This window comes from Mobula hypostoma, chromosome 9 (assembly GCF_963921235.1).
Source record: "Mobula hypostoma chromosome 9, sMobHyp1.1, whole genome shotgun sequence".
Lineage (NCBI taxonomy): Eukaryota > Metazoa > Chordata > Chondrichthyes > Myliobatiformes > Myliobatidae > Mobula > Mobula hypostoma.
Genome location: NC_086105.1, coordinates 7,621,663 through 7,644,144, shown reverse-complemented (window position 1 = coordinate 7,644,144; position 22,482 = coordinate 7,621,663). Strand labels below are relative to the sequence as shown.

Here is a 22,482-nt window from a genome sequence, read left to right as displayed (position 1 = left end):
CCTCACGTGCCTCTGGATTTTGGATGTTTGACAGTGCATACATGTCCTGGCCCAGTGCCCGACCTGCTTGCATAGGCCGTGCCACACAAACCTGTCTGCGATCAGCCAGATGGTTGCCTGGATGGAAGAGTGGGCTAAACTGTGCAAGGCGTCGAAAACGCGGAACCTCCAAGCGGTCAGGACAATGGGCCGAGGTTGCCCGGTGGACACATCACAAAGGAGCTTCTTACCTTCGGACCCAATGGGTATGTCTTCGAGGCTGAGTCCTGAGACTGCAGTTCGGTACGCCGGCATCTTGCTGTCCAGTCGTTGCGCCTCAGCTAACGCCGCATAATCCACCCCCGGAGACAGAGAGTGCACTGATTGGACAGAGGTGCGTGATAGCGTGTCAGCTACCACGTTGTTCTTCCCGGAGATGTGCTTGATCGTGATGGTAAACTCCGAGATGTACGATAGGTGGCGTTGCTGGCGGCCCAACCACGGGTCCGACACTTTGGCAAACGCGAAAGTGAGGGGCTTGTGGTCTGTGAAGACCGTGAACTCTCTCCCCTCCAGGAAACACCTGAAGTGTCGGATGGCAAGGTACAGGGCCAGCAGCTCCCTGTTGAAAGCACTGTACTTAAGTTCCGGGGGTCATAGGTGCCGGCTGAAAAAAGTGAGCGGCTTCCACTGGCCTTTGATGAGCTGCTCGAGCACGCCGCCAACTACCGCGTCGGAGGCATCCACAGTGAGGCCAGTGGGGTTGTCGACCCGGGGGTGGACCAGGAGTGTGGCATTTGCTAGTAGGCTCTTGGCTTGTTCGAAAGCCACTGTCGCCTCCTCTGTCCAGGTGACCTCTTTGACTTTGCCGGGCATCAAGCCGAAAACGGGCCGCGTGATCCGGGCCACTGAGGGCAGGAAACGGTGATAAAAGTTAATCATCCCAACAAATTCCTGCAGGCCTTTAACAGTGTTGAGTCTGGCAAATTGACGGATGGCTTCAACTTTCGCCGGCAGAGGAACAGCTCCATGGCAGTCTATCCAGTGTCCCGAGAAGTCGATGGCGGGTAGGCCGAACTGGCACTTGGCGGGGGTGATAGCCAGGCCGTAGTCACTTAGGCGGCGGCAGAGCAGGCGTAGATGTGTTAGATGTTCCTGGCGGGAGTGGCTGGCGATAAGTATGTCATCCAGGTAGATGAACAGAAAGTCCAGATCTCGCCCTACTGCGTCCATCAGGCGCTGGAACGTCTGCGCCGCGTTTTTGAGCCCGAACGGCATCCTGAAGAACTCAAACAGGCTGAAGGGGGTAATGAGGGCCATCTTGGGTACATCATCCGGGTGGATTGGGATCTGATGATACCCTCAGACCAGGTCAATCTTCGAAAAGATGCATGCCCCGTGCAGGTTGGCCGTAAAGTCCTGGATGTGTGGTACCGGGTAGTGATCGGACGTGGTGACGTCGTTCAGCCTCCTATAGTCGCCCGCCCGATCTCCACCCTCCCGTGGACTTGTGCACCACATGGAGTGGGGAGACCCGCGGGCTGTTGGAACGCCGCACAATCCCCATCTCGTCCATCTTCGTGAATCCCTCTTTCGCGAGGCGGAGCTTGTCGGGTGATACCCTGCTGTCCCGGGCATGAAGGGGAGGTCCCTGTGTGGGAATGTGGTGCATCACGCCGTGCTTAGGGTCTGTTGAGGAAAACTGCGGCGTGCTGATAGATGGGAACTCCGATAACACTCTGGCAAACTCGTTGTCGGAATAAGAGACGGAGTCCAGGTGCGGGGCCGGTAGCCTGGCCTCACCGAGGGAGAAAGTCTGGAACGTCTTCGCATTGACCAATCGTCATCCCTTCAAATCCACGAGCAGGCAGTGCATGCGGAGAAAGCCCGCACCTAGCAATGGCTGTGACACTGCGGCCAGTGTAAATGTCCATGTAAAGCGGCTGGAACCGAACTGCAAGGGGATGGTTCTTGTGCCGTAGGTGCAGATGGTGCTGCTGTTGGCTGCCATAAATTCCGGTCCTGTTCTTCTAGTTCAGGTATCATGGCTCGAGGGGGGTAGGACACTGATTTCCGCCCCCGTGTCCACCAGGAATCTACGCCCTGTGTGCTTGTCCCAAACGTAGAGGAGGCTATCACGGTGACCAGCCGCCGTAGCCATCAGCAATGGCTGGTCCCGGCGTTTCCCCGGAACGAGCATGGCGGTCGGCAGTGGCAGGCCCCAGAACCCCACCTTTGATGATAAAAACACCAAGTTTGAGAAGTGGTGCTGCCCCTTGGTGTGGGTGTTCGGTGCTCCGCTGCTGGGGTGCGGGAGGGCTGGGCTTTCAGCCGTGCCGCAGCACTAATTCCGATGGTGGTTCCGCCAATTTGTTTGGCATGCCAAAGCATATCCGCACGGGCAGCCACCCTGCGTGGGTCTCTGAAGTCTTCATCTGCTAGCAGGAGGCGGATATCTTGTGGCATTTGCTCCAAGAAGATCTGTTCAAAAAGCAGGCAAGGCTTATGGCCGTCTGCCAGTGCTAGCATGTCGCTCATAAGGGCTGACGGCGCCTGGTCGCCCAGGCCGTCTATGTGCAGTTCACGGCGGGAGAGGCCAAGCGTGCAGATTAACAGGGCCTTGTGTGCCTCGTACCTATCTGTTCCTGCAGACTGATGCAGAAAGTCGATAGCGCGGCCCGCTGTCTCCTGGTCAAGGGCGCCCACCACATAGCAATACCTGGTGGCGTCTGAGACAATTTGTCTGACCTGGAACTGGGCCTCTGCTTGCTCGAACCAGACCCGGGGTTGAGTGGTCCAGAAGGTTGGCTGTTTCAGGGAAACTACATTCTGCAGAGCCGAGTCGTTCATGCTGGGTCCAAATGCAGTTGGACCATTGGGGTCACCAATGTGTTTGCGCTTATATGCAACAAGTGAAAGCAACACACTGAGTCGAGCAGGGTCTGGCTGAACCGTTTACTGTTTCAATACGCGCGCGCTTAAGTGCCGCTCCCAGCGTCCCCCGCTCTTTGCGTCAGCTTCCGGGCCGAGGCCTGCCCCGCACTCAGAGTCCTTTCGGTTGCCGCTGGCTGCAGACTCGCCCATGACTGCTGGAGCCAGTTTGCTTGCCGCGTGGGCGAGCCGCCACGTGGGACAATTTACAATGACCAATTAACCTACCCGGTACGTCCATGTACTGGGGGGATATCCCATGAATTCCAGGGCGAGCATATACTGAGAGTCATTACAGACTATGCCGAGATTGAGCTCTGAACTTCCAATGCCCCGAGCTGTAATAGTGTCACGCTAACCACGATGCTGTTACAGCCTTTTCACTTTGATACTCTCTAATTGCCCTTATTCCATTGTTTTAATGTCTTTTTATTCAGATTCTCTCTCTCTCTGTCTCATTGACTGTTAACCTCATTTGTAGCTTCTCCCCACCTCGTTAAAGATATTCTTTTGTCCTGTCCATATCTCCCCCCCCCACCCCCACCTGACCGCCTCTGTAATGTTCTTCTGACAATGGGTCTTTAAATTTAAATATTAACTTTACTGAAGAATGTTGCCTGACGTGCAGAGAGTATCCAACATTTCCTGTTGTCATTATTATAGCATTTCTGTTGCTGGCTTCAGTTTGGCCATTCATCCAATGCAATATATGACCAGCAGACTTTCACTTTACAGGGGTTTACTGATCAGATCAGAGCTGGTTTCACTCGAAGAAATACTCATATTAAGTGCACACACAGTAAGCAGGAGTGTACCATGCAAGACCCTCACCTGCAAATCCCTTCATACCTTCTATATAAATGGAATTAAAATTTGCTCTGAGCAGTATCAATCATCAGTTTTTTTTTGGAAAGCTCATTTGTTTGTTGTCTCAGCCCAAATACTTCTGAGACTGAAACATACACTCTGCAAAATATGGTACTTGACATCAAGATTTACCTGTGACATTTCTTGTGAAGCATCTTTTTGAGATTCAGTCTTTACAGAGTTCACACAAGTTCTTCCAAAGTGTATTGTGCATTTGTAAACAAGCATGGGTTCTGTTGTGCTGTAAAAAAAACTGATTAATATCACTGGACAACAAACGTTTTGCTTCCTGAGTACTTTTTGGGTGCATTTTATGGATTTTGGACCGCTGATCATGAAAATCACCATGAGATTTCCCTATAGAACATAGAATATAGAATAGTATAGCACAGCACAGGTCCTTCAGCCCACAATGTTGTGCCGACCCTCAAACCCTGCCTCCCATATAAGCCCCCACCTTAGATTCCTCCATATACCTGTCTAGTAGTCTCTTAAATTTCACTAGTGTATCTGCCTCCACCGCTGACTCAGGCAGTGCATTCCACGCACCAACCACTCTCTGAGTAAAAAACCTTCCTCTAATATCCCCCTTGAACTTCCCACCCCTTACCTTAAAGCCATGTCCTCTTGTATTGAGCAGTGGTGCCCTGGGGAAGAGGCGCTGGCTATCCACTCTGTCTATTCCTCTTATTATCTTGTACACCTCTATCATGTCTCCTCTCATCCTCCTTCTCTCCAAAGAGTAAAGCCCTAGCTCCCTTACTCTGATCATAATGCATACTTTCTAAACCAGGCAGCATCCTGGTAAATCTCCTCTGTACCCTTTCCAATTAGTGAGGTGACCAGAACTGGACACAGTACTCCAAGTGTGGCCTAACCAGAGTTTTATAGAGCTGCATCATTACATCGCGACTCTTAAACTCTATCCCTCGACTTATGAAAGCTAACACCCCATAAGCTTTCTTAACTACCCTATCCACCTGTGAGGCAACTTTCAGGGATCTGTGGACATGTACCCGAGATCCCTCTGCTCCTCCACACTACCAAGTATCCTGCCATTTACTTTGTACTCTGCCTTGGAGTTTGTCCTTCCAAAGTGTACCACCTCACACTTCTCCGGGTTGAACTCCATCTGCCACTTCTCAGCCCACTTCTGCATCCTATCAATGTCTCTCTGCAATCTTTGACAATCCTCTACACTATCTACAACACCACCAACCTTTGTGTCGTCTGCAAACTTGCCAACCCACCCTTCTACCCCCACATCCAGGTCGTTAATAAAAATCACAAAAAGTAGAGGTCCCAGAACAGATCCTTGTGGGACACCACTAGTCACAATCCTCCAATCTGAATGTATTCCCTCCACCACCACCCTCTGCCTTCTGCAGGCAAGCCAATTCTGAATCCACCTGGTCAAACTTCCCTGGATCCCATGCCTTCTGACTTTCTGAATAAGCCTACCGTGTGGAACCTTGTCAAATGCCTTACTAAAATCCATATAGATCACATCCACTGCACTACCCTCATCTATATGCCTGGTCACCTCCTCAAAGAACTCTATCAGGCTTGTTAGACACGATCTGCCCTTCACAAAGCCATGCTGACTGTCCCTGATCAGACCATGATTCTCTAAATGCCCAAGATCCTATCTCTAAGAATCTTTTCCAACAGCTTTCCCACCACAGACTTAAGGCTCACTGGTCTATAATTACCCGGACTATCCCTACTACCTTTTTTGACCCTACTACCTATCACACACCATTGTTTTGAAATCACTTACATCTGTTATTTCAATTCATAATTCAAGTCAAAATAACTGATGCCAAGATTAACGAAGCCATTTTTTGTTGATCCACAAATCAAACAGGTCATCATTGATGGGCAATTCTAGTGGGACCAGAGAAATTGTATGGAAGGCATTCAAGGATGTTGTTGAAAATTCTCTTGGCAACTACAGAGCACCAAACCACATACAGCTGGTTGACAACATGTTTCAAGCACAAAAAACCATGAAGTGCAACATGTCACTAAATATTCATTTTCTGCATTCCTATTTAGACTTCTTCCCTGCAAATCTTGGCGCTGTCAGTGATGAACATGTTGAACATTGTGGTCATGGAGAAATGGTTTCAGGGCACTGGAATACAGCACTGCGATTAATTAATGTCGGACACTTAAGTGAAAAGCCGCAGACACGGAGTACAAACGAAAATTATCAACAAAACATTTTTAGCTTGGTTGAAATATTGCAAAGTGCCAGCAGAATTATGCAATTAAACATATTACACTCAAGAAAACTTAATTTCTGATTTCTCCAAATTCCTACGTGATACATGTAGTCTGAAATTATATTTGTGTTCGGCTTCAAAAAAATTTAAAAAATTCTGAGGAAGCAGCAGTTTTGAAAAAATTTGTTGTCTAGTGTTATGAGAGTTAAGTTTATCAAGAGAAGGAAAGGAAAGTATAAAAATGTACTCACTTCATTACTAAAGTAATCCTCATATTCACAGGTGTATATTTGTTGATTGGGATTATGTAGCTATAGTTACCATTTCTGGAAAATAAATAAATATACCTTATTTAGGAAAATACACCTGGGTAATAATTCAAGCACAAAAATAGTTATTGAACTTTGCACAATTTGGATCAATATAAGAGTATTGTGTTGTTAAAAGAACAATAGGAAAGGAATGTGGGCACGTGGCCAAGTGGTTAAGGTCGTGAGTTCAAGCCCCAGCCGAGGGAACGTGTTGTGTCCTTGAGCAAGGCACTTAATCACACATTGCTCTGCGACGACACTGTATGGGTCCTAATGCCCTTCCCTTGGACAACATTCGTGTCGTGGAGAGGGGAAACTTGCAGCATGGGCAACTGCTGGTCTTCCATACAACCTTGCCCAGGCCTGTGCCCTGGATAGTGAAGACTTTCCAGGCGCAGATCTATGGTCTTGCAAGACTAACAGATGCTTTTGAGGAAAGGAACTGACAAAGTAGGTAGTGTGGTATTAACTGTCCTACAAATAGATGACAAAATTGCCCCTTGGACTGTAACAATTCTGTGATCCTGGGAATTTTAGTTGTTAAAAAAAATTGGAAAATCAACATTCAGAAATTCATCCCTGTTCAGTAGTAATAAACAAGTGATTTGTATGATTTTCATGTAAAAAGTAGATGTTACACATTCCAGTTTCTAGGCTTAAACTTCCATAGGGAAGTGCATGATTGTTTATGATTATTATTTCTTTCTTTTTGTATTTACGAAGTTTGTTGTATTCTGCTCTCTGATTGAATATCTAAATTGGGCATTCTCTCATTATTATTCTATAGATTTATTGAGTATACCCACAAGAAAATGAATCTCAGTTAAACAAGGCTTTGATAAATGCACACTCACAATTGAAAATTGCTCCTCTCTTAATTATATTGTATAAATGCAACTCTTTTTTCCCTTAAATGGTTTGTTTCACTCATCACTTTATCACGGAAAATTTCATCACTTTACATCAGTAGTTACCAAGGAGAAGACCATGGAGAATAGAGAGATCAGTGCCAAGATTATTAATATACTAGGGCATTTTGAAATAAAAGAGGTGGTGGTCTTGGGTCTCTTAAAGAGCATTAAGATGGCTAAGTCCCCAGGGCCTGATGGGATATACACCAGGTTACAGAGAGAGGCAAGTGAAGAGATTGCAGTGGCCTTCAGCAATATCTTTGTGTACTTTCTAGTTACAGGTGAGGTCTTTGAGGACTGGCGATTAGCTAATGTTGTTTCATTATTCAAGAAGGGAAGCAGGGATAACCATAGGAATTATAGACTGGCGAGTCTCACATCAGTGATAGGGAAGATACGGGACAGAATTCATAAGGATAAGAATTATAAACATTTGGATAACCATGGTTTAATCAACCCCAACCAACTGAGGGCCTGTTATAAGAGGGGCATAGATAGACAGTATCCTTTTCCCACGGTTGAAATGTCTAATACCAGCATGGCTTTGTGTAGGGCAAGTCGAGTGTTACTAACTTGATTGAGCTTTTTGATGAGGTGATGAGGTGATGAGGGTGAATGATAAGGCGGAGCTGTGTATGTTGTCTAGATGGATTTTAGTAAAATGTTTGCAAAATGTTTAGTAAAATGGTCCTTTATGGGAGGTTCATCCAGAAGATTAAGAGGCATGGGATGCAAGTGAATTGGCCGTCTGGATTCAGAACTGGCTTGCCCATAGAAGTCAGAGGGTAGTAACTGAAGAGACTTATTCTAGTTGGAGGTCTATGATTAGTGGTGTTCTGCAGGGATCTGCACTCAGATCCCTACTGCTTGTGATGTATATAAATGACGGATGAAAATGCAGATGGGTGCGTTAGTAAGTTTGCAGATGATTCAAAGATCAGTGATGCCGTGGATAGCAAAAACTGGCAAAGAGCACAGTGGGTGTAGATCGGTCACAGATCTTGGCAGAGAAATGGCAGATAGGGTTTAACCTGGCCAAATGTGAAGTGCTGCACTTTGCCAAGTCAAACGTAAAAGGACAATACACTATTAATAGCAAGACCCTTAACAGTGTTGATGAGCAGAGGGATCTTGGGGACCAAGTTCATAGTTCTTTGAAGGTGGCTACACAGGTTGATAGGGTGGTTGAGGAGGCTTATAGCAAGCTTCCATTTATTTGTCAAGGCACTGAGTTCAAAAGTGAGGAAGTTATGTTGCTTTGCTCCTTCATAAATCTGTAGTTGGGCCACATCTGGAGTATTGCGTTCAGTTCTGGTTGGCCCAGTGTAGGAAGAACGTTGAGGCTTTGGAGAGGATGCAGAAGAGGTTTACCAGGATGCTGCCTGGTTTAGAGGGCATGAGCTATCATGACAGCGTGGACAAACTTGGGTTGTTTTCTCTGGAGTTGCCGAGACTGAGGGGAGACCTGATAGAGGTTTATAAGATTAGAAAATCTGTGACTGACTTTGTAAGCAAAGTCTGGGTTCCTTAGCCAGGTGCTGTGGGGAAGTGGGATGTACTAGGGATAAGCTCCCGCTACTTATTAAATGCTCCCAATGGCATGTACCTCAAAAAGCCTCTGACGACTAAGTCTAGCTCCTGGCCTTCACGTGTGGCTTAACTACTAAGCCAGGCTGAACCATTTCTACTGACAGGAGAAGGGGCAAAGGTGGGTTACCGGTGTCTTAAAACCAGTCGCTCTGGGCAGATGGGGCTTGTCAGCTGTGGTTGGCAGCTCATCTAGGAGAAGGAAAACTCTGATCTCAAGCCTTTGCTGCCTTGCAGCTGTACCAATTCATTGGGAAGGGAGTAAACCCCAAGGAAAAATACAGAGCTTGAGTCCCTGAGGTCGTCCTACATTAAGTTCAACGCTGACTGGCGGCTCCCGCAATGCCACTGGTGCCAAACTGCGTCGGTCTCTGCCATTACTTTGGATTCATCAGCTGCATGGAGATGGAGAGCTTGCTACATGGGCAACAGCTTGTGTATCTAGATAGCTAAGATGCCACATTCATGGACGACCCCGACCAACCGAGACTCTCTTATAAGATTACGAGAGATATAGACAGAGTAGACAGACAGTATCCTTTTTTCATGGTTGAAATGTCTAATGCCAGAGGGCATGCACATCAGGTAAGAGGAGGTGATTTCAAAAGAGATATAAGGGGCAAGTGTTTTTTTTTCCCACAGAGGGCGGTGGGCACCTGGATTGCACTGCCTGGTGTGGTGGTAAAGGCAGATACATTTAGATAGACACATGAATGCGAGGGAATGGAAGGATATGGACATTGTGTAGCCAGATGGGATTAGTTTAGTAGGCCATTTGATTACTAATTGAGTTGGTTCAACACAACGTTGTCCTTTGTTCTATCAGTTAATTAGATTGACAACTGTACCAGCCAGCCCCAGAATGACAATCTATGCCATGAATTAATTTAATAAACATATGAACAGGTCTTGAACAATAATATTGCTGTCATTTACCAGTTTTTCATATAGTTGTATGAATGAAATATAAAGAAAGTAAACAGGAGGGGAAAAAAGCCTTCTACAAACTTTAAAATAAAAAAAACTAAATGAGCAGAATCTGACAAAAGGATAAATGCAAGAGGAGCCCAACAGATCAAGTGACCTGTAAACTTCATCTTATCACTCAGAGCTGTGCAGGAGGAAGGTAGATCCCATTAAGCTATCTCTCAAGGTTTTCTAACCTGAATCTGGGAAGTAGGAAAAACTCCATGATAAAATATTCAAAAGGAACACAAATTAAGACAATCATAATGCTGCTTTTTCCAAAAGTACTTTTATCTATGTTTGAGTGAAAGTTAAAAGTCACTAACCCACAGTGAACTCCTTTTGCACAGAAATGCTGATCAATAATTTGCTGGCTTTCCAGGATCTGTATTGATCTAACAGATGTATCGAACCCTGTTAACATATTTAGAAATTTCAAAATCATTGAAAGTTTAATTAGTAAATAATTTCATCAAAATTCTAACTTAGCATTTCTATTATAAGGCATACTATGAAACTACCCAATATGTATTATTTCAGACATAAATATGTAGCAATCATTGAACCATGCAGGGTTAATATCATGTTTTGAGATAAATACCAACAGAAATTTGCCCAGGTACAAGATTACAATTAATGAATGACATTGATTTTTTTAAAATTGAAATGAATAGGACTCTGAGCCCTTCAAACCTGTCTTGCTCAGTGTCTGTGTGATTGTTGTATCACTTGACTTCAGTCTGCAAGGAAAGTAAGCTCCTCAAAGTTTAAAGTAAATTTATTATCAAAGTACATGCCTGTCACCATATACAACCTGAGATACGTTTTCTTGTGGGCCAGGAAACACAGCAGAATCAATGAAAGACCTCACCCAACTGGACAGACAAATAACCACTGTGCAAAGGACAACAAATTGTGCTGATACGCAAAACAAAAATGATAATAACAGAACAAATAAGCATAAATATCAAGAACATGAGATGAAAAGTCCTTGAAAGTGAATCCAGTTTTTGTGGCAACAGTTCAGTGATGGGGCAAGTGAAGTTAAGTGAAGTTATCTCCTCTGGTTCAAGAGCCTGATGGTTGAGGGGCAACAACTGTTCCTGAACCTGTTGGTGTGAGTCCTGAGGCTCCTGTACCTTCTTCCTGATGTCAGGAGTGAGAAGAGAGTGTGGACTGGATGGTGGGGGTCCTTGATGATAGATGCTATTTTCCTGCAACAGTGCTCCATACCAGTGAGCTCAATGGTAGGGAGGATTTTTCCAGTGATGGACTGAACCGTATCCATTACTTTTTGTAGGATTTTCTGTTCAAGTGCATTGGTGTTTCCATACCAGGCCATGATACAACCAGTCAAGATACTCTCCACTACGCATCTAGAGAAGCATGTTAAAGTTTTATACGTCATGCCGAACCTTCGCAAACTTCCAAGGAAGTAGGGGCGTTGATGTGTTTCTTTGTAATTACGGTTACTTACTGGGCCCAGAACAGATCCTCTGGGATTGTATATTGCCGACCATCTCCACCTCTGGTCCTCCACTAAGGACTGGCTCACCAACCTCTGGTTTCCTCCTCCTGAAGTCAACAATCAGCTCCTTGGTCTTGTCAACATTGTCGACCACTCAGCCACATTTTCAGTCTCGCTCATACATGCCGATCCATTACCACCTTAGATTCAGCCAACAACAGCAAACTTAAATATGGCATTGGAGCTGTGCTTAGCCTCACTGTCCTAAGAGTACAGCACGAAGAGCAGGGGGCTAAGCACACAGCCTTGTGGTGCACGCATGCTGATGGAGATTTTGGAGGAGAAGTTGTTGCTCCCATCGTCTTTATTCCAAACTCAGTGAGATATTTTTTCTGAATGAGATGTACAACAAAATGCATTTTTAGAGATTTAAAGCACAACCATTGTATCAATCTCATTGGTGCCATGATTGCATATGAATTCTTGATTTTGTACTGATAGATAATTTTGTTCAAGCACTCTTACTCAACATTTGTTGGTTAAAGTACATCTCAGACATAATTGCCACCGGGATTAATAAAGTATGACTATGACTAATTTTGAAGTAAAATAATTTGGATGCCAAAAAATCCTGAATTAAAGGAAAATATTGAAACTGCATATCTACTCAGGCAACAGCTGTGAAAAGAGAACTGTTTTCGGGCATTTTTGAACTAAATCATGAACTCTGTTTTCACTCTGCATTGTTCCTGATCTGTTAAGGATTTTTAGTACTTTCTCTTTAAGACTTAATTTAGACTGCCACTTGAATACTGAATGAATGTAGTTAAGTTGCATCTGCTAAATAAATCAAGGGCCATCTGCCTACTTAAATGGACAATCATTTCTTCTTCTTCTTTTTGGGTGCTTAGCTCCCAGTGGAACATGGGTCATCGACAATCTCCCATCTCCATCATCCTCTGTTCTGAGCCTGGTTCTCAAGGGTCGACCAGGAGTGTCCCCATCGTCTAATTTCAACCTTGACGTCTCTCAAACATGTATTCCTTGGACATTCATTTTTTTCTGTTTTCCTCAGGGATTCCATTTTAATGTCTGACTGGTGATGGTGTTGGTTGGCTTCTCACATTCCAGGTACCCTAGGTGACAAAAGAGTTCTTAGCTGTGCAGGATCCCGATGACTTTCCCTCTGCTGCCTCATGTGCTCACTCGTTGATGAGTCTTTTCTCACAAAGTGGATAGTATGGTTGGAGTTCATCAATGTTTCTATAATCCATTGTTTCCGCTGTACAGGGGGATTGGCTGATACAGCACTTCACATTACTACTTCACATCACTTCATTACATTAGTTGTCTTTAATCAATCGACATTACTCCTTACCACCGCTTTTAATGTGTTTATAAAAGGGTTTTAGTTGTTAACTTTGACTTCTCTTGCAAGCTATTATTTCTTATTATGTTTTAATATTTACTGTGTGTTTTCATAAACTTTTACTTTATGTTTGATGGTCCACTTACCTTCTCCTTACAAATGAAACTTTCGACTCCTGTACTAAGCATTGAGTCTTTAATCATTCATTCGTTATGTGCTGTTTCGTATGACATGGGTGATCATGGTTTTTGACCAAGATTTTTCTTGGCAAATTTTTCTACAGAAGTGGTTTGCCATTGCCTCCTTCTGGAGAGTGTCTTTACAAGACAGGTGACCCCAGCCATTATCAATACTCTTCGGAGATTGTCCGTCTGGTGTCAGCGGTGACATAACCAGGACTTGTGATATGCACCAGCTGCTTGTACAACCATCCACCACCTGCTCCCATGGTTCCACGTGACTCTGATCGGAGAGGGAGGCGCTAAGCAGGTCCTACACCTTGCCCAAGGGTGATCTGCAGGCTAGCGGAGGGAAGGAACACCTTACACCTCCGGCTACCCCGTGTATTTAATATTTCAGTAATATTGAGTAACCTTGTGTGTGTGTGTGTGTGTGTGTGTGTGTGTGTGTGTGTGTATATATGTGTTTATTTATTTACATAGGTTGATTAAGCATTCTTGTTTGTTTAAATATTTCATCTCGGATTAAATGTATAAATATGTGAATCAGGTATGTCATCACACTACACGTGATACGTGCACAATTAAAGTAAGCATGGAATTAGACTCCTGTGTCTTCCTTTGCATTAGTTTAATGTTTTGAAAGGTCAGAAAGTTCAAAGTAAATTTATTATCAAAGTACATATATGTCACCATATACAACCCTGAGATTCATTTTCTTGTGGCATATTCATCAAATCTATAACAAAATCAAAGAAAGACCACCCAACCATGGCATTCAATCAGAGTGCAGAACACAACAACCTGTGCAAATACAAAAAGAAGAAATAATCAGCAATAAATATTAAGAGTATTAGATGAGGATGTCCTTGAAAGTGAGTCCATTGACAAGCCACTGTGAAACTACAAAGCATAACACTAAGTACTCATTTAAATGCCTCCCACTGCTTGCCATATGGTTTGGTCACCAGCAGCTCAGCTCAGTTTGTGAATTCATCTAGCAAATGCATAAAGTCTGCCGAAGTTAAATTTTAAACCCCTAGACTGTGACCATCCCTTCTCCTTATCAAAGGCAATTGTTAAATGTCACATGAGATTCCATTACTGTCAACTCGTTAATGATTTCAAGTTAACTACTTGATGCTACGTGCAGCAAGTCCTAATTCTTTACTCTTTCTGGATCCTGTCCATTATAAGTGTTCAATTTATGTCCCAGAAATTCACTTCCTTCATGATCTGAGATATCCTGTCTCAGAATCAGGTTTAATATCACCGGCATTTGTCGTGAAATTTGTTATTTTGCAGCAGAAGTATACTGCAGTACAGAAATAATAAAAAGTATAAATTACAATAAGTAGTATATATATAAATAAATTAAATAAGAAGTGCAAAAAGAGGGAGGAAATAAATACTGGGGAAGTGTCATGAATTCATTGGCCATTCAGAAAACTAATGGCAGAGGGGAAGAATCAGCCAGATAACACCAGCATACGTCATGAAATTTGTTAACTTTATGGCAGCAATACAATGCAATACATAATACCAGAGGAAAAAAAATGTGAATTACAGTAAGAGGTGAGGTGATATTCATAGGTTCATTGTCTATTCAGAAATAATAATTCAGAGGTAATTATTCTCTGGATTACTACCAAGTGCCACGTGCTAGTCAGAGTAGAAATAGGAGGATATTTCAGATGAATACGTGGCTTGAAAAATGGTGCAAGGGGGAGGGATTCAAATTTCGAGGGCATTGGAACCAGTTCTAGGGGAGGTGGGACCGGTACAAACAGGATGGTCTGCACCTGGGCTGGACTGGAACCAATGTCCTAGGGGGAGCATTTGCTACTGTTGCTCAGGAGGATTTAAACTAATGTGGCAGGGGGATGGGAACAAGTGCAGAGGGACAGAGGGGTTAAAATGAGGGTAGAAGCAAAAAGTAGTAAGGTGAAAAGTAAAAGTGGCAGGCTGGCAAATCCAGGGCAAAAATCAAAAAGGGCCACTTTTCAATATGATTGTATAAGGGCTAAGAGTGTTGTAACAGCAAGCCTGAAGGCTTTGTGTGTCAATTCAAGGAGCATTCGTAACAAGGTGGATGAATTGAATGTGCAGATAGTTATTAATGATTATGATATAGTTGAGATCACAGAGACATGGCTCCAGGGTGACCAAGGATGGGAGCTCAACGTTCAGGGATATTCAATATTCAGGAGGGATAGACATGAAAGAAAAGGAGGTGGGGTGGCATTGCCGGTTAGAGAGGAGATTAACGTAATAGAAAGGAAGGACATTAGCCGGGAGGATGTGGAATCATTATGGGTAGAGCTGCATAACACTAAGGGGCAGAAAACGCTGGTGGGAGTTGTGTACAGGCCACCTAACAATAGTATTGAGGTTGCTGATAGCATTAAACAGCAAATTAGAAATGCGTGCAATAAAGGAACAGCAGTTATAATGGGTGACTTCAATCTACATATAGATTGAGTGAACCGAATTGGTAAGAGTGCTGAGGAAGAGGATTTCTTGGAATGTATGCAAGATAGTTTTCTGAACCAGTATGTCGAGGAACCAACTAGAGAGCAGACCATTCTAGACTGGGTATTGAGCAATGAGGAAGGGTTAGTTAGCAATCTTGTTGTGCGAGGCCCCTTGGGTAAGAGTGACCATAATATGGTGGAATTTTTCATTAAGGTGGAGAGTGATATAGTTAATTCAGAAACAAAGGTTCTGAACTTAAAGAAGGGTAACTTTGAAGGTATGAGACGTGAATTAGCTAAGATAGAGTGGCAAATGATACGTAAAGGGTTGACGGTGGATATGCAATGGCAAGCATTTAAAGATTGCATGGATGAACTACAACAATTGTTCATCCCAGTTTGGCAAAAGAATAAACCAGGGAAGGTAGTGCACCCGTGGCTGACAAGGGAAATTAGGGATAGTATCAATTCCAAAGAAGAAACATACAAATTAACCAGAAAAAGCAGCACACCTGAGGACTGGGAGAAATTCAGAGTCCAGCAGAGGAGGACAAAGGGCTTAATCAGGAAAGGGAAAAAAGATTATGAGAGAAAGCTGGCAGGGAACATAAAAACTGACTGTAAAAGCTTTTATAGATATGTGAAAAGAAAAAGATTGGTTAAGACAAATGTAGGTCCCTTACAATCAGAAACAGGTGAATTGATCATGGGGAACAAGGACATGGCAGACCAATTTAATAACTACTTTGGTTCTGTCTTCACTAAGGAGGACATAAATAATCTTCCGGAAATAGTAGGGGACCGAGGGTCTAGTGAGATGGAGGAACTGAGCGAAATACATGTTAGTAGGGAAGTGGTGTTAGGTAAATTGAAGGGATTAAAGGCAGATAAATCCCCAGGGCCAGATGGTCTGCATCATAGAGTGCTTAAGGAAGTAGCCCAAGAAATAGTGGATGCATTAGTGATAATTTTTTAAAACTCGTTAGATTCTGGACTAGATCCTGAGGATTGGAGGGTGGCTAATGTAACCCCGCTTTTTAAAAAAGGAGGGAGAGAAACCGGGGAATTATAGACCAGTAAGTCTGACATCAGTGGTGGGGAAACTGCTGGAGTCAGTTATCAAGGATGTGATAACAGCACATTTGGAAAGCAGTGAAATCATCAGACAAAGTCAGCATGGATTTGTGAAAGGAAAATCATGTCTGACGAATCTCATAGAATTTTTTGAGGATGTAACTAGTAGAGTGGATAGGGGAGGACCAGTGGATGTGGTATATTTGGATTTTCAAAAGGCTTTTGACAAGGTCCCACACAGGAGATTAGTGTGCAAACTTAAAGCACATGGTATTGGGGGTAAGGTATTGATGTGGATAGAGAATTGGTTGGCAGACAGGAAGCAAAGAGTGGGAATAAATGGGACCTTTTCAGAATGGCAGGCAGTGACTAGTGGGGTACCGCAAGGCTCAGTGCTGGGACCCCAGTTGTTTACAATATATATTAATGACTTAGATGAGGGAGTTAAATGCAGCATCTCCAAGTTTGTGGATGACACGAAGCTGGGTGGCAGTGTTAGCTGTGAGGAGGATGCTAAGAGGATGCAGGGTGACTTGGATAGGTTGGGTGAGTGGGCAAATTCATGGCAGATGCAATTTAATGTGGATAAATGTGAGGTTATTCACTTTGGTGGCGAGAACAGGAAAACAGATTATTATCTGAATGATGGCCAATTAGGAAAAGGGGAGGTGCAACGAGACCTGGGTGTCATTGTACACCAGTCATTGAAAGTGGGCATGCAGGTACAGCAGGTGGTGAAAAAGGCGAATGGTAGGCTGGCATTCATAGCAAGAGGATTCGAGTACAGGAGCAGGGAGGTACTACTGCAGTTGTACAAGGCCTTGGTGAGACCACACCTGGAGTATTGTGTGCAGTTTTGGTCCCCTAATCTGAGGAAAGACATTCTTGCCATAGAGGGAGTACAAAGAAGGTTCACCAGATTGATTCCTGGGATGGCAGGACTTTCATATGATGAAAGACTGGATCGACTAGGCTTATACTCTCGGGAATTTAGAATGTTGAGGGGGGATCTGATTGAAACGTATAAAATTCTAAAGGGATTGGACAGGGTAAATGTAGGAAGATTGTTCCCGATGTTGGGGAAGTCCAGAACGAGGGATCACAGTTTGAGGATAAAGGGGAAGCCTTTTAGGAACGAGATGAGGAAAAACTTCTTCACACAGAGAGTGGTGAATCTGTGGAATTCTCTGCCACAGGAAACAGTTGAGGCCAGTTCATTGGCTATATTTAAGAGGGAGTTCGATATGGCCCTTGTGGCTAAAGGGATCAGGGGGTATGGAGAGAAGGCAGGTACAGGGTTCTGAGTTGGATGATCAGCCATGATCATACTGAATGGCGGTGCAGGCTCGAAGGGCCAACTGGCCTACTCCTGCACCTATTTTCTATGTTTCTATGTAAATTGATGGCAGAGAGGAAGAAGCTGTTCCTGATTTGTTACGAGTGTGCCTTCAGGCTCTTGTACCTCTCCTTGATTGTAGCAATGTAAAGAGGGCATGTCCTGGGTAATGGGGGTCCGTAATGATGGATGTCATCTCCTTGAGGAGGCGTCATCTTTTGAAGATGTCCAGGATGCTGGAGAGGATAGTGCCTATGGTGGAGCTGGGTGAGTTTACAACGTTCTGCAGCTTTTTCCAATTCTGTACAGCTCTATGTCCGTGTGAAAATTAAGCTTCCTCTTTCCTCCACATTCACTTCGCTGTATTGCGTCCTGTTTGTACCCCTGCATAACTCGCAGCTTGACAAGGGTCTGCAGCCAAATCTCTCCAAACATTTCTTTACTGACCATTAATTCTATCTATTCTATTTCTGTTGGATAGATCATAATTGAAAACCTTCTTTCTTGTACAACATCAACTGACTGTAATTGCTTCGTCAGAAATGTTAGGCACTGGGTATTTAACACTGGGATTTCATTTATTCAGAGATACAGCCCAGAATAGCTGTTCTAGCCCTTCCAGCTGCACTGCTCAGCAACTCCTGACCTAACCCCAGCCTAATCACAGGACAATTTACAATGACCAATTAACCTACCAACCGGTTCGTCTTTGGACTGTGGGAGGAAACCAGAGGAGCTGGGCAAAGCCCACCCTTTCCATGGGGAGGAATGTACAAACTCCTTCCAGATGACATCGGAATCGAATTGTGAACTCTGATGACCTAAGTTGTAATAGTGCAACACTAACCACTACACTACCCTGGCACCCAATTTAATCCTACTCAGGTGGTGCAGTAAAATCTCTGTATATCAGTGCTAAGCAATTAAGATAAATTTGTGCCTCAAACTCCCTTGTTTTACTACTTAGCACGACAATTGCTTTTGTACAGAATATTCATTGGATAACCCAGTGACCTCACCTCTATCACTCTTCCATTAACCCTTGCTGATCCCTTGTCAGTTTAAATCTTTCATGTTCACAATGTGCCTCTCTGATCAGGGTAAAGGACAGTTCATTAAAACAACAATCTCTGATTTTATGACGTATCCCTCCACAAATATCCCCTTTACGTCAGCGCTAACATATGTCTCCCCATCTGGTACTCAGGGCATTTCAGAGATCTTTCCCTTTAATCTGGAACATACTTCCTTGAAATAATTGTGCGTTAAATGGCGACTCCCGTCAGAAACCCACCTTTATGCTTTGAGTTCTTTTTCCAAGTTATCTTAAGCTGGGAAAACAGCTTTTGGGCTGCTTGTGCGAAAGGTGGGGGGTGGGGAGGGGGGGCTTCCGGGCTGCGATGCTCCTATCATTCACTCTATGGGGTTGCTTGTTTCGTGGATGTGAAGAGTACGAGCTTCAGGTTGTATCCCGCATACATTCTCTGATATTAAATAAACCTTTGAGATTGTTTGGTACTAGAATCACATCCAGAGAACCCACTTGCTGCCCACCCTCGCCTGCTGTAGAACACACCACGCTGATCACTCACCCAATTTACCTCCTGTATAAAGCATGGTGTGTTAGTTGCTTCACAGTTCCTTGTTATTCAAGCCATCCACTCTGTGCTACCCTCTACCTACATCACCTATAGCAAATACATAAATCCATCTCCTCAAATCCTCCTTTTCGGGAAGATTCCATTGGATCCCATCCTATTAAGCACTCCTTTTGTAAACTCTGTCAATAACCGGTATCACACTACAACCTCCCACCTCCCCAAACTCTGAAACATCAGCTCTACCTTTGTGTTTCACTTCCCACGTGCGCCAAAAGCAGTTCTACAGCGCACAAACCTTTAGGCACTGATGCAAGGTTAATCCTGTTATATCTTAGCCTGATCTGAATTCTTTTTAAATTCATTACTGAATTATTTCTACTTACTAACTGGAATTGAGCATTTTTACTTCATAAAGTGTGAATTTTTTTCCTCCCGTGCACATCCTGTCACGACAGCTAATGACAGCTCTAAATAACAGTTTTGCAATGTAAGCAATTCATTTTGTTTGTTCACGGTTCATTTTTGTGGGTGGCAAGGTGGAGATCCGTCTCTACCAAAGGAGGTGTAAGATGCTCCTTCCCTCCACTAGCCTGCAGGTCACCCTTGGGCAAGGTGTAGCGCCTGCTTAACTCACCCCCACTCCCCGCCATTTAGGGTCATGTGAAGCCATGGGAGCAGGTGGTGGACGGTCGTATGAGCAGCTGGTGCATATCACAAGTCCTGGTTATGCAACTAGAGATGCCAGGCAGACAATCTCTGAAGATTATTGATAATGGCTGGGGTCACCCAATTTGTAAAGACAATGCCTAGAAAAAGGCAATGGCAAACCATATCTGTAGAAAAAACTGCCAAAAGCAATCATAAGACCATAAGATATAGGAGTAGAAGTAGGCCATTCAGCCCATCGAGTCTTCTCCGCCATTCAATCATGGACTGATCCAATTCTTCCAGTCATTGCTACTCCCCTGCCTTCTCCCCATACCCTTTGATGCCCTGGCTAATCAAGAACCACACATGGCACGTGGCCAAGTGGTTAAGGCATCGGTCTAGTGATCTGAAGGTCGCTAGATCGAGCCTCAGCTGAGGCAGCGTGTTGTATCCTTGAGCAAGGCACTTAATCACACATTGCTCTGCGATGACACCTGTGCCAAGCTGTATCGGCCCTAATGCCCTTCCCTTGGACAATATCGGTGGCGTGGAGAGGGGAGACTTGCAGCATGCGCAACTGCCAATCTTCCATACAACCTTGTCCAGGTCTGCGTCCTGGAAACCTTCCAAGGCGCAAATTCATGGTCTCACAAGACTAATGGATGCCTATAATCAAGAACCTATCTATCTCTGCCCTAAATGCGCCCTCCACAGCTGCTCATGGCAACAAATTCCAAAGATTTACCACCCTCTAACTAAAGTAATTTCTCCGCATCTCTGTTCTAAATGGACGACTTTCAATACTGAAGTCATACCCTCTTGTCCTGGATTCCCCTACTACAGGGAATAACTTTACTATAACTAATTTGTTCTGGCCTTTTAACATTCAGAATGTTTCTATGAGATCCCGCCCCCCCATTCTTCTGAACTCCAGGGAATATAGCTCAAGAGCTGCCAAACATCCCTCATACGGAAAACCTTTCATTCCTGGAATCATTTTTGTGAATCTTCTCTGAACCCTCTTCAATGTCAGAATATCCTTTCTAAAATAAGGAGCCCAAAACTGCACACAATACTCTAAATGTGGTCTCACGAGTGCCTTATAGAGCCTCAACATCACATCCCTGCTCTTATATTCCATACCTCTAGAAATAAATGCCAACATTGCATTTGCCTTCTTCATCACCGACTCAACCTGGAGGTTAACTTTTAGAGTATCCTGCACAAGGACTCTCAAGTCCCTTTGCATCTCTGCATTTTGAATTCTCTCCCGATCTAAATAACAGTCTGCCCGTTAATTTCTTCCACCAAAGTGCATGACTATACACTTTCCAACTTTGTATTTCATTTGCCACTTCTTTGCCCATTCCCCTAAACTATCTAAGTCTCTCTGCAGGCTCTCTGTTTCCTCAACACTACCCACTCCTCCATGTATCTTTGTATCATCGGCAAATTTAGCCACAAATCCATTAATCCCATAGTCCAAATCATTGACATATATTGTAAAAAGCAGTGTTCCCAATACTGACCCCTGTGGAACTCCACTGGTAACCGGCAGCCAGTCAGAATAGGATCTTTTTATTCCCACTCTCTGTTTCTGCCGACCAGCCAGTGCTCCACCCATGCTAGTAACTCCCCTGTAATTCCACAGGATCTTATCTTGTTAAGCAGCCTCATGTGGGGCACTTTGTCAAGGGCCTTCTAAAATCCACTGCATCTCCTTCGTCAAACCTGCTTGTAAATTCCTCAAAAAATTGCAGTAGGTTAGTCAGGCAGGATTTTCCTTTCAGGAACTATGCTGGCTTTGGCCTATCTTGTCATGTGCCTCCAGGTACTCCATAATCTCATCCCTAACGATCAATGCCAGGCTAACAGGTCTATAGTTTCCTTTCTGCTGCCTCCCACCCTCCTTAAATAGCGGAGTAACATTTGTAATTTTCCAGTTATCCAGCACAATGCCAAAATCTATCGATTCTTGAAAGATCATTGGGTAATGCCATGTTAAGTCTATGATCACCTACATCATATGATATGGCACATAACAAACAAACTGTTCACTTGCAGATTGCTAATGGTAATCAGTATTGTTTAAGATCCTAAAGTGGTTGGTTTCCTCTGGGCACTGTTCCCAACCTCAGGAAATAAACACAACATTCTTCCATTCTGATACTCTAAGAATACCTAAAGTATGTTAGTCTGTACATTTTAAATATTACTTTAACATGCTATTGAACTTTTATAATGCCTTTTAAATATCAATACAGTTTGCTATTGAAGATACAAAAGAGAGCCATAGTGTTCACTTACAATCACCCTGTTTCCTTTCTCTTTTATTTGTAAGTGGACTTGTCCTGAATCCTGAAAGATAAATTTGGTAATGTGTTACTTCTAAAGTGTATTCATGACATTCACATTTTAAGCAGGTTTACCATTCAGTTACACTTAAGTAATAAATTGGAATCATAAGTAGGACTCGTCCCAAGAGAAAACTAAAGCATACTTCTCTAGAGCCAGCTTCAAACAACTGCAAACTGACTGGCCGCCAGACAGTGA

At 43.9% G+C, this 22,482-nt stretch overlaps 1 protein-coding gene across 2 annotated transcripts in view; it reads right to left on the bottom strand.

Annotated features, from left to right (window-relative positions):
- The window catches only part of LOC134351488 (myelin regulatory factor-like protein), an 88,603-nt gene that overhangs the window by 5,358 nt on the left and 60,763 nt on the right, over nt 1–22,482 (bottom strand). For both annotated transcript variants that reach the window (XM_063057700.1, XM_063057701.1), the window contains 4 exons: nt 22,237–22,287; nt 10,107–10,194; nt 6,257–6,331; nt 3,910–4,018 (listed from right to left, as the gene is read on the bottom strand). In XM_063057700.1, coding sequence (XP_062913770.1) covers nt 3,910–4,018; nt 6,257–6,331; nt 10,107–10,194; nt 22,237–22,287 — 323 coding nt within the window. The remainder of the gene's footprint in view (nt 1–3,909; nt 4,019–6,256; nt 6,332–10,106; nt 10,195–22,236; nt 22,288–22,482) is intronic.